General features: G+C 30.7%; 1 protein-coding gene across 4 annotated transcripts; it reads left to right on the forward strand.

Moving 5' to 3' along the window:
- Positions 1 to 164: 164 nt before the first annotated feature.
- LOC100787434 (zinc finger CCCH domain-containing protein 1) lies at positions 165 to 5,716 on the forward strand. 4 transcript variants are annotated; one of them, XM_006580490.4, is made up of 5 exons: positions 165 to 918; positions 1,187 to 1,297; positions 3,978 to 4,051; positions 4,176 to 5,005; positions 5,321 to 5,716. In XM_006580490.4, exons 1-5 carry the CDS (start codon positions 503 to 505, stop codon positions 5,423 to 5,425), a joined length of 1,536 nt encoding a protein of 511 aa, XP_006580553.1. In that variant the 5' UTR covers positions 165 to 502; the 3' UTR covers positions 5,426 to 5,716. The 4 variants fall into 4 exon arrangements, with proteins under 4 accessions (XP_006580553.1, XP_006580554.1, XP_003525380.1 ...); XM_003525332.5 differs by having other exon boundaries at positions 716 to 918; positions 1,183 to 1,297; XM_006580492.4 differs by having other exon boundaries at positions 776 to 918; positions 1,121 to 1,297.
- The last annotated feature ends 6,655 nt before the right edge of the window (positions 5,717 to 12,371 follow it).

Consider the following 12,371-nt stretch of genomic DNA (forward strand, 5'->3'; position numbering starts at 1 on the left):
GAAATGGAAACAAAATTAAGAAAAAGGAAAAAAACTAATGACCGTACCAAATCACATTACCGGAAACCAGCAAGGTTTAAAAGTCAGCCTGAATACCACTTGCATGTGTTAATTCAAACATCTATGCCTATAGTTGGAAAATCAATTGCACGAATACTATACTAAAACAAATGTTAAAATCTTATTCGTCGAATTTAAATTGAAGATTTAAAACAAAACCTTTGACAGAAATCAAAGGCATGGGATTACAGCCACGAATTCGGACTAATGAGCATTTTCCTAATTCTAATGGGAGGGTTGAAAACATTTCTATATTTGAAGCCATGCACTATTATTTTCATAAATAAGTAGTAGTGTCAGATTATACAATAATTTCTCCAAGCATGTTTTAGTTTTCTAATAAGATAACTCGGGATCTATATAAACTCCTAGACCTTACTCTCTTCCTCATCCTCATTTTAAAGGAATCACGTAACAAACCATTTTCAACTCTTTTGACACAATGAATAACCCTGTCCGACGACATGCCCCAGCTGCTGCAGTAGTTGCCAACAGAAGCACGTTCACGGGCACAAAGTCACTTCCAAAAAGAGGGCAGATTAAGTCCAAGATAGTGGCAGGGATATGTTGGACACGAGGCCCAAGGCCCAACATATTAGAAACAGAAAAAAAAAACATAATACCCGAAGAGCCCGACCCAATACCAATCAGTAAACAATCACACACGCCGCCCCTCTTACAGAACGGAGATCAGGTGTGGTCGGCGGCGGCACGAGGGAGGTTGGAAAGTGTCCGACACGGCGGATTTCGCTTGGGCTTCAGTGTCGCAGCACCCAAACGCTCCAACCGCGACTCTAAAACGCAACGTGACCGAGGTCTTCGTCGGGCCTCCGCTCCGGCCGCTATTTACTACTGTGGGTTAGTGCCTTCTTATAGGGTAGTTTTTTTTTTTGTTTAAATTATTGGTAATATGGCCTTAACTCATGATCCTGTACGCTTTGTGTCCTTGTTTGGATAGGATAATTTACGGGGAATGTATTTTTTTTTTACGGGGAATTAAATTCCTTTCTATTAAAAGTAACTCTTTGAATATTTTACTAAAACGAATTTAAAATTTTAGGATTTAAGAAGGAATTTTAGTTAGCTGAAAAAAATAGAATTTAAAATTCCATCTATCTCAAGACAGTGAATTTGGAAAATTCTCACTCTCGACGGAGGCGGATCTTCGTGCTCTCGACGCGGAGCCTCGCTCACTCACTCTCGAATGCGAAGCCTCACTCTTGAACTTCTCTCTCTGGTTCGTCTTACTCTATTGTTTACTTGTGTTTTTGATTGAGATTTGGTTAAAGGGTTTCATGGTTTTGATGTTGTTCTTCTGTGATAATTGTTTTGTTTTATTCTGATCTTAATCTGAATTGCATATTACTCAATTTAATTCCAATCTGAATCGCAGACCTGATCCCTGGCTCTCGAACTTCTCTCTCCCTGCTTCGTCTTGCTCTATCATTTGCTAGGGTTTTTTTTTTTTTTTTTTATTGAGTTTTGGTTCTAGGGATTTATGATTTTGATGTTGTTCTACTGTGATGACTATTTAATAATTGTTTTGTTTTACTCTCATATTAATCACATTTTACTCCGTTGAATTCCAATCTTGGGGTTCATATATTTTCCTCAAGTATGTATTGTTCATCCTCAAGTGCTTTACACATTAATAATTTTTTTATATAACATTCCAAGTATTACAAAAATATTAGTCTGTGCTTACTTCTATGGTTATGTGTATTGTTTGTGTTCTGTTTTGGGTTCAAAGCAAAGGTTATTGTATTCTGTTTTGGGAGTCGGATACCTATCCTGCAATTGAAAAACAAGTGGATATTATTCCCTGATTCTGTGTTTATTGCATAAGTTTCTCTTACCACTCTTAATTTACAGAGTTTCAAATTCAATTTTTGTTTTACAAAGGTGAAAAGAAAAATAGCTATTTAAATTTTCAGTTTCCATTAGATTTAATATTATTTAGCAGTGAAAGGGACCTCCACTAGTAGGTGCATAAGTGGAAATTTGCAGCAAGCAATTTGCACCTTTGTTGATTTTGCTGAAGCAACGATCTTTATTATATAAACTATGTTTGTACACATTACAATACTTTATAGGTTAATGATAGTCCTTGGATATATTCCTTATCATGACTTTAAGTGCTCTATAAGATTTATCTAAATGGTTATGCCTTTCATCGTGCTTGCCATCATGTGTTTGCTGTTTTATGTATCAATGCTGAGAATTGGTAGTAACTATATTTTTTTTCAAAGGTATAGTAACTTATTTTGCGTCCTGATTCACTGTTCTTATGATTTTGCTATCCTAAAGATTAGGCTGAGCTAATTTCGACAGCTTTAAACTTGTAGTTAGGGAGAACATACAACAGCATTATACTTTCCCAGCATAGAAGTAATGTGTAATTAATAATACCTCTGATTACTTTGTTTCCCTTGCTTCTTGTACCTTTTATTTTATTAGGTAGCTAACAGATACCAATCGCCATATTTGAAAATGGGGAAGGGGAAGGGGGTGGGGTGGGGAATTAGATTCTATGAAATGGAAACTAAGTTTTCAGTTGAACCATACTGTTCTTAACCAATAGGAATGTTAAAATCACCTTGGCTTTAGATGCATCTTCATCCTTCAGCAAGTCCATTTTCTGTTTTATAATTTTTGGGTTTGTGGTTGTCAATGTGAAACTTTTCAGCAAGAGTTGAAGTTCTATTTTTACTCTTGTTACTTACCATAACATGCCCTGTTCGATATTATGTTATGCCAATTGCCCGGACACTCACTAGTAGTAGTAGTAATTAGTACTGTTATAACCACTGTTATAACCACGGTGCTGCATTTATGGTTTCAGTTAAGTGGGTTTGCTAGGAGTCACTCATATAGAATGCTTACATACTGGAAATTTGATGTATGTGTTGGCGCCTCATTGATTCTAATTGTGGTTGGCATATTCACCGTGCATTTTTTGGGTCATTTGGAAAGCAATGGTTTGATTATTATATGCAAATACACTATCTACATTGAGTCATATCATATGTAGTGGAAGCACTGGATGTTTTATGTGTGCAGGGATAGATCGTGAGAATGTCTTTTGGCTTATGTAGGGACTACTTTTTTTTTAATTAAGCTTTTCAAACTATTTGGATGTCTTAGGTTGTATTCTGGAATCAGTAATGTTCAAACTGTTCTCATTTTTATATTTTTAATGACATTGATGATGATAAAATGTAGAGGAGGTACTTTATATATGCTTTCTTATGTTTTAGTTTTTCTTGTTGGAATATATATTTTTTATGCTTTAGTTCTAAATTTATATTTTTAAAATATAATTGGACAAGAATATAGATAAATTTTTAAAGCAATTATTATAAAAATAACAATTTTTATTTATATGACCATTTATATTTTTAAAATATAATTGGAGAAAAAATAAAAAAATGAAATATAATAAATTGAAATTATTTAATTCAAGCAAATAATTCAAAATATAAGAAATTTAAATTGTTTTATCCAAACATGAAATTTGAGATTCAAGGAATTTTAATTGGTTTATCCAAACAAGGAATTTTAAAATCCAAGAATTTTAATTGATGCATTTTAATTTCCCTGAAATTTTAAAATACTCCATCTTGAGTATGTGGGATTTTTGGTCATATGTGCTTTTGGCCCTGGCTAACATCATGGGCTATGGCTGAGTTTTTAGTCCTATAGAGGAGCCGGATCCTTTAGTTTAACTAGCAAAAGGGGAAAAATGGTTGGGTTGGTGTGTTCTGGTGGTCAAGTTGCCTTTTTTGTTGAGTAAATTCTATCTAAATGGAATTGTTTTAATTTTTTTTTTAATTTGATTTATACAATTTGTAATAATAGATTCATAAATAAGATGTAGTCTTGTTCCTTATTCTGATTTGGATTTTTATCTGTGACAGCTGTATAAACATTCTAGTTATGGAAGATTCTGATCAACCAGCCAAATCTGCTGAAAACCAGCAAACTGAACAAGGTATGTCTGCTTATATTTTATCTATAATTTGTTAATTCTGCCTTTTCATTGGACTCAAATGTCCAATCTTGTTTGCTTCTGTTCTCTGTATTAATGCTTATTACTATATTTTGTTTATTTTCAGTGTGTAGTTTTTTCAGAAAGCCAGTTAATAAAAAGAATATAAGGAAACGAACTATTGTTAATGAAGATAATGAGGAGGACTCAAACAATGAAACTTCTCTGTTGCATATTCAGAAGAAGACCTTAAAGCCTGATAATAAGTTGTACTTTTCCACTGGTTCTTCAAAAAGCTCTGCATCTGCTGAACCCAGTGAAGAACCAGGAAAACCAGTCTTTCAGTTCGAGTCTTCAAAAGAGATTCAAGTTCAGCATGATAGCAAAGCAACTGCAACACTAGAGACCGAGACTGAGTTTTCAAAAGATGCTCGTGCCATCCGTGAAAGAGCTCTTAAGCAAGCAGAGGAGAGTCTGAAAGGGAAAAGCCCAAGTTCTAAGAATGAAAAATTATATAAGGGAATGAACAGTTACAAAGACTACAAGGCTGGCTTTCGTAGGGAGCAAACAATTGCTAGTGAAAAAGCTGGCGGGTCACATGGTCCTCTTAGGGCTTCAGCTCATATAAGAGTTTCAGCGAGGTTTGATTATCAGCCTGACATATGTAAGGATTATAAGGAAACTGGTTACTGTGGATATGGTGATTCATGTAAGTTTATGCATGATCGAGGGGACTACAAGTCTGGGTGGCAGATGGAGAAGGAATGGGAAGAAGCTGAGAAAGCAAGGAAGATGAGATTGGCTGCAGGAGAGGATGCAGATGAGGAGGGTGCTAATTTGACTGATGAAGATGATGAGGATTCTTTACCATTTGCCTGTTTCATTTGTAGAAACACTTTTGTGGATCCTGTAGTAACCAAGTGCAAGCACTACTTCTGCGAGCATTGTGCATTGAAGGTATAGGACTTTGCAAATAAGGTTTCATTAGTAATAGTTAGAAGTTATCTAGTGTTGAGCATGTGATTCAATATTTATAATTAAGATTTTATGTAACTCATTTAGTTTGATTATATTAGGTTGCAGTTGTTCTATGCTGAGTAGTTGCTCTGGTTGGTTAAATTTTATTAATCTACTATTTGATTTTTTTTTATCCTTTTGTTTTGGGAATGGGCAGAGGACGTGTTCCTTTAGACTTGTGACATTGTTACTGTAGTAACACGTAATTCCTTTCTATTTAATCATGTCTAACTTTCTGTTTGGTTTTATTTACAGCATCATGCAAAGAATAAGAAGTGTTTTGTCTGCAACCAGCCAACTCTTGGCATTTTTAACGTTGCTCATGAGATACGCAGGAAGATGGCCGAGGATAAATCATAAAAATGTCTCTCTAGGATCCATGGATCTCTTTACTTCATGGAAGTTATCTTTTCTCCCCCATTTTAGTTTCATGTTAAAGATTGATGCTATGTAATGAGTTGAAAACATACCAGAAGTTTGCACAGTGGAATTAGTTGATTCATTTTGTTGTATTTCTTTGCCTTATAGATTCCAGAATATCTAATGGTGAGAGACATTTATGATATACCCGTTTGTATATAGGGTCATACTGTGGTTCTTTTTACAGTAGTTTGTTACCAAATAAATTTTGAATAGAGCGACCTTTACTTACACAATTCTTATTGAATTATATTGTTGTCATTGTTAGCAAGATTTAAATCTGATATGTGGTCCTGTTAGCAGATATACTGACATAATCTGGTGAAAAGATTAAATGTATGACTTTATGATTCTCAATAGGAATAACAAGAAAGCACTAGATTGCTTCACTGAATCTACTTATATATAGATTCATTCTCAGTTACGAGTCATTGATTTGTTTATTGGCCTTTGGTTAGGATATTTGCAATGCTATCTTTCAATTAAGAATTGGATCATTGCACCATAAGAAAGCACCGTTTTGTTGGCAACCAGCGGAATGGCATGCAAGAAGTGAGATTAGACTGTCGGTTTTCATTTTTATGAAGGCTTGCATTTTTCTTTGTTGAGTAAATGACCCGGTGGGATTCATGCTCCTTCTACTGAGCTGAGTCATGTTTGCAAAAATTTTGACCATTGCAAAATAAAATCATAGAATAAGATAAGCATTTAGAGAACCTTTTTTATTTTTTTTTTGTTAGAAGGATTACGTTATATAAAATAATAAGAGATGCTTCAGTGTATGAATGAATTAATCAGTTCACTCATTTAATCTCATACTCTGACTCTGAGGATCAAAATGTAGAGGCTAGGGGAAGAGAAGGAAACCACCAAGACAAGTATCTTGCCCTTCAGTTGAGGAGAGATAAATTTATGAAATTGACAAGATGGTGGTTATGGTATTAGAACTCTATTTTTCTAGTATCTGAGCCAATTAAGTTAGTCTGCTCAGAAACTTATGGTAGCACCACACTAACATAAAAACAAAGTGCCAACTCTTCAGTGGTTTCCAAACATTCAATGTTTAGACATTAATTTCATGTATGTTTTTTCCTTAAAATCCACAGGATTTATTCATTCACACCCCTAGTATTCCTATGAAACTTTCTAATCTGCAGGATGGAAACAAGCCATTGAACAAAATGTCAAAAATGAGAAGGAAAAAAAAATGAAGTTACACATTAACTACAGTTCGAATTTATATCCTGGATTAATAAAAACAAAATTAACATTAAAGATGAAAAGGAAGACAGAATCAAATCATACACAAAAAATGAAGTCAAAATAACATTAGATTTGCCCTTAGTTTTACTGATTGATCTGTTAGCAACAAAAAGCCATTGTGTATTCAGCAAGACTTGGAGTCCAAAAATTGACGCATGCAGCTTTAAGTGAGACGAAAAGACGAAAGAATAGTTCGCTCTGTTTTCGTCGCACGGGTCCGTAACTTAAATAAACGACGGGACTTTCATTTTGTAGTGTCAGCAACTTACTTGTTTTTAGTATATTACTCGATGTGGGCTTTTGTGGAAAATGTAGGCACCCAGACACTTGACATTCTCAGTCATTCGTGCTACGGTACCCCTCGTCCATTCAAGACTCAAGAGACTGCTGTCACTGTCCTCCCTCATCCATGCATTTTATCAATATTGATTTTTCATCACACTTTCTTATTCTCCTATTACCAATCTACTTTTTAGAGTATTTGGACTGGGAAAGCATGCCAACTAGATGTGTTAACTGGAAAGAAAAGGAGTGCATAGAAAACCATTGTGTTAACTGATTGAACATCATGATGGTACAAACTATCAAGCAATACACCATGTATATTTATACGATCGGAGATATGAGTATCATGTAAGCTAAGTGCTAAGCATCACTAACTGAATGGACATGAGCTTATTCAACAGATGCTGGGATTCAAATATGACCTACAAGGCTACAACCAAACTCAACTAAAAAAAACTCTAATTTCTTTCAGTGCTGGTATCTGGTAATCTGATTAGTCAATTGTTCTTTTCTTCTAACCTGTATGTTTGTTAGTATGTCAAATACAAGGTGTATGCCTTATCGTTTTCATCAGTTGTTTAGTAGGTCAAATACAAGGTGTATGCCTTATCGTCTTCATCAGGTTCATGGGAGATGAGAATTAGGGTCAAGCAACTTATCCAATATCTATGCACTATACAGTACAGATGCTGTTGCTTCATAGCATTAGCTGGTAAAGAATTAAGCTTGTTTCTTTGTAGTTAAAAAAAAAAATCAAACTAAAACACACTACATTTTATTTTGCCTCCATATACCTCACACCTCACACAAGTGTCTTATGAACTTAAAATGTGGATAATATACACACATCCACATGTAACCAAGTTTGAGTTAATTAAAATATTCATTTAGCAGCCTCCTGTTCCAGTTATGGAGAGAATCATTTGGACAAAACAAAGAATCGGTATAAAATTGTGACTTGTGAGTGGAAATTAAACCAAGTATAAATTCAACAAAAACTTTTCTTAGAACACAAGAGATCCAATTGTTGTCACAACTCACACTGCTCCAGAAATTCTATCATGCTGAGTCCTATTGATGACCCTGCTCACAACTCAGATCCTATTTGAAGACCCAAGTTACAATTTTCTGAACTTGAAGACTTTTTTGTTTTGGAGAAACTTGATTTCAGCCCTTAATGATGTTACAAAATGAAGGTAATTGCTTCCTGCACCCTTTTCGGAAAAAAATTTTTACCTTCTAGATTGGCCATTCTAGAAATGCATTCTAGAATGTAATTTTACATTTTGGATTGATCATTCTGAAAGCCAAAAAGGTGTAGGAAGCAACTTGGAAGTACAAGAAGAAACAATCCAAAATGAAACAAATATAAACCAACAGATCAACAGATCTAGTGTTTTTTAACATTGAAACTCACTTTCAACGTGAATCCAACAATCTGTTACAGTCACCTGGGAAGGGAAAGTGGTGAAAAGAGAAAAACGTTGTTAGTATTTGAGTGGAAGCATTCATCCTAAGCTAAATTTATGTTGACCAATGCCGTGCTCCAAAATCAGTACGTAGCAAGCCAACTTAGTATCTCGTAATATTCGACTTTGCTTTCCTTCAACCTTTCACTTCTCAATTTCAAGGTTAACATGGCTGTTTTCGATTTTGTATCAATATCATAATAAAATAAAAAAATTACTTTAGAAAGTTTTTTTATAAATTAAAAAAAATCTCAAATTAATGGGTCAGGCATTTTAATCCTTAAGATTTGAAAACCCATCTGTATTGAATTTACAAAATGCCATTTAATACTTTATTAGTTTTGTAATAGTTAATTTGGAATAATTTTTTTTTCCTTATTGCTAAAATGTCATATAAAGTGGAGCGGAAGAAACAGTAGTTGTTTTTATGATAATAATAATAAAAGAAATGGGATAAAACTATTTTCATATAATTAAGCATAGAGTATTTTCATAAACTGTTTTGAAAGACTTATAATTAAAATAAGTTGAAAATAACTTATGAACATTACATATATTATTTTTATCAGCTCTTTTAAATACTTACTCATGTATATATTTATGTCATAAGTTTCATTTAATTGTAAATAAGTTATTCTAAGAGCATTCATAATTTTAATTCTTGAATTATGACCTTTTTATTTTAGTCTTTATAAAAATTATTTATTTTTAGTTTTTAAAATAAGTATGTGCTTTTAATTTTTAATGAAGGATTAAAACTACATCAATTTTTAAAATGAAAAGATTATAAATAAATAGTTTTTTTTATAAAAACTAGAAAACTGAAAATATTGTTACAAAATATATTTAAATCAAAATTTAAATGATAACTTCAGGAAATACTAAGTTTTAACTGTTATATCATTTAATAATTTTTAATTAAAAGAATTTAAGATAATTTTTAATTAAAAATTATTAGATAGGGTAATAGAATAAAAATATCTACGTGTTAGTCAAAGTTGTCATACATTGGCAAATCAGACTAATGAAACTAACCAGGTAGGATAGCTGAGAGAATATGAGACACTCCAATTAGTTTCTTCTGTCTCTTTTGTCATCATTTCATGGTCCCTTATAGGTAAAAATGCAGTGTTCGGTGGGAGATATCAATCAAAGAAAGAAAATTAGAATAAAATCATTACATTCTTGAGTGTACTTTTAACAGGTGCTATGTTCATGTCTAACTAGTTCCTTTGATTCTTAAATACAAACTATATCAAAGAAAGTATTGGATCTCTCATAAAGCTGCACGTACAATCAAACTTTTTTTTTTTTCCTTTCAAAACGGAAGATATTCAACATAAATTATGAAATTCCTATTGTATGTTCCACACTTCCACACACAGACAATTTTAATCCTGTTATATATGTGCACACGCGATCAATCATATATCAGAATTCCTTTTATGAGATATCAACTTACTTTATAAATATATTCCAGTTCCATATGCATGTGGAGGACAGAATAATACTAATTAAGCAAACACTCATTAGTATTGAAGTTTCCGTTTCACAGCGAGAGAATTAACAAAATATAAAACAGAACAAATTAATAAAATGTTCTAATTATTAAGGTTTATATATGTAAGAGTGTAACATTTATACTTACGGTCTAAAATAGTTTTTACAGCACTCTGATGTAATAATAAATCTTTGGATTATTTTAAAATTATTATTTTAAAAATTAACACAATCATCTTGCATGATAAATTGTAATGAGATGATTGTTTAAAACTTTTTACATTTGTCTATATGTAATGTCAATCATCATGGAAATTTATGTTGAAGTATTAAAGCATCTAACGAGGTTGCTGAATATACTTCTTATTTTTCTAATTATATGATTATTTTTAAAAATTTGTTTATCTTTTTTATAAGATCATTTTTATTTTATTTTTAGATATATTAATTATTATTTTTCTTACAAATAAATCGATAAATTCAATATAATTAATTAAATTAACTATTTTTCTTAAATTATGAAAGTTTTTTTTTTTTATAAATAATCGAGCAAGTATATAATTATGTAGGGAAATCTGGTCAAAGAAGCATTGAATGTTTGTTGGCAAAATAGCAATTAGTATTGTTGGCAAAAGAGCTTCACAACATTTTTTTTAAGGAAAGAGCTTCACATCATAATTCATATTTAAAGAGGTTAATGTATTTTGCTTTTTGTAGGTACTCCATCTCATCTAATTGGAGGTTCATCATTGCCAAGCAACAAGAACCTTTCCAACACAATTAAACTGTGCCAAGACAATCACTAGTTTAGGACGGCAGGACCACTTTGCCATTTATATTTGATTAATTATGCTATTTAAAAAAAATTAGAATTTCAAAAATGTACGTGGTTGCAAAATGTTGTATAGATGAAGTTGTTATGATGAACATTTTTACTTTAGTTTTGAGCTTTACTAAAAAAATTAATAATTGTTGATTGCTGGCAAACTTATAATTTTACCAGATTTGTTAACATCGTTAGTTTCTTAGGACTGATTTTAACTAATTAATAGTGAAAAGTAATAATGTTACAAAACCTTAAAGTTTATACCGGCCATCATGTTGGGGGTAATTTTTAGTTTAAAGTTTTTAAATTTTAAAAAATTAAAAATAGTTTTTTTTCTTCTATTTTTAGTTTTAAAAAGTTGTTATCAAGCTTACTATTTTCTTTAACAAGTTCATTAAAAAGATTTCACACTCTTGGCATAAAGTTGTGATGAGAAGATCTGGAGTGAGAAAAAAAAAACAATAAACATTTAAGTCTTTTTGGACTTTTGCATGATTGAATTAGATTAAAAAAGTCTAAATTTAATTCATGCTAAAAATTCAAAGCTTATGCCCTACATGCCGTTAGTTTATATTGGCTTTTGCAAGTTAAGCTTAGATTGAGATATGATTGGATGAAACTAAAAATGATTAAATTTAATTTGTGCAAAAAGAAAAGAGAAATAGAGTATAAAATAAATATTAATTGGATGGATAGAAATAAGAAAAAAAGCAAAGAAGTTTCCTTCTATTGTATTTAGATGAATAAAAGAGATGGTTAATACAAATTGTATAAAATATCTAAAATACTGAATTTAATTCAAAACATTCTGTTATTTATTTTGCTTAAATTGTAATTTTGGTTTTTGTAATTTTAACTTTGTAAGTTTGGTTTCTATATTTTTAAGTCAAAGACATTTAGTTGTCCTATTATTTAAAACAAGTAATTTTGATCCTGATGTGAATTAATTATTTAAAGTCAAACGTTGATTTTGTAGTGATATATTAATGTTGACATGAAATTTATGTGGTAAGGAATTAAATAAAGTAAAAATTATAAAAGGATGTTGATAAGAGTTGATCCTTTATTAATTTAAAGATAAGAAAAATAAATCACTAAGACAATTTAGTTAATTTTGTAAAAACTATTTTACATGTATTATTAGTTATAGTTAGTGAAAAGTTATTAATGTTTTTTAATTATAAAAATTTATAAATTAAATTAAAAGATTTAATATTTTATTATATGTAATATTTAATTTTACATTTATTTATTTTTATTATATATTTAATTTTAATATAATATATTATATATCAAAATTTGTTCTTATTTTATTATAATTTTTTTAAAATATTAATTTAATATGTAAATTATTTTTTAAAAATATTTTATATAATTTATACAAATTACATAAATTTAAAATAATATTTAAATAATATAAAAATTAAAAAAAATATTTCTTTTATAATTAAAATAATTTTTATTATTTATATATGAAATAAATTTACATGATTTTTATAATTACATGCAATAAGTTATATAAATAGTTTATGTAATTTTCTTG

Source organism: Glycine max, chromosome 5 (assembly GCF_000004515.6).
Source record: "Glycine max cultivar Williams 82 chromosome 5, Glycine_max_v4.0, whole genome shotgun sequence".
Lineage (NCBI taxonomy): Eukaryota > Viridiplantae > Streptophyta > Magnoliopsida > Fabales > Fabaceae > Glycine > Glycine max.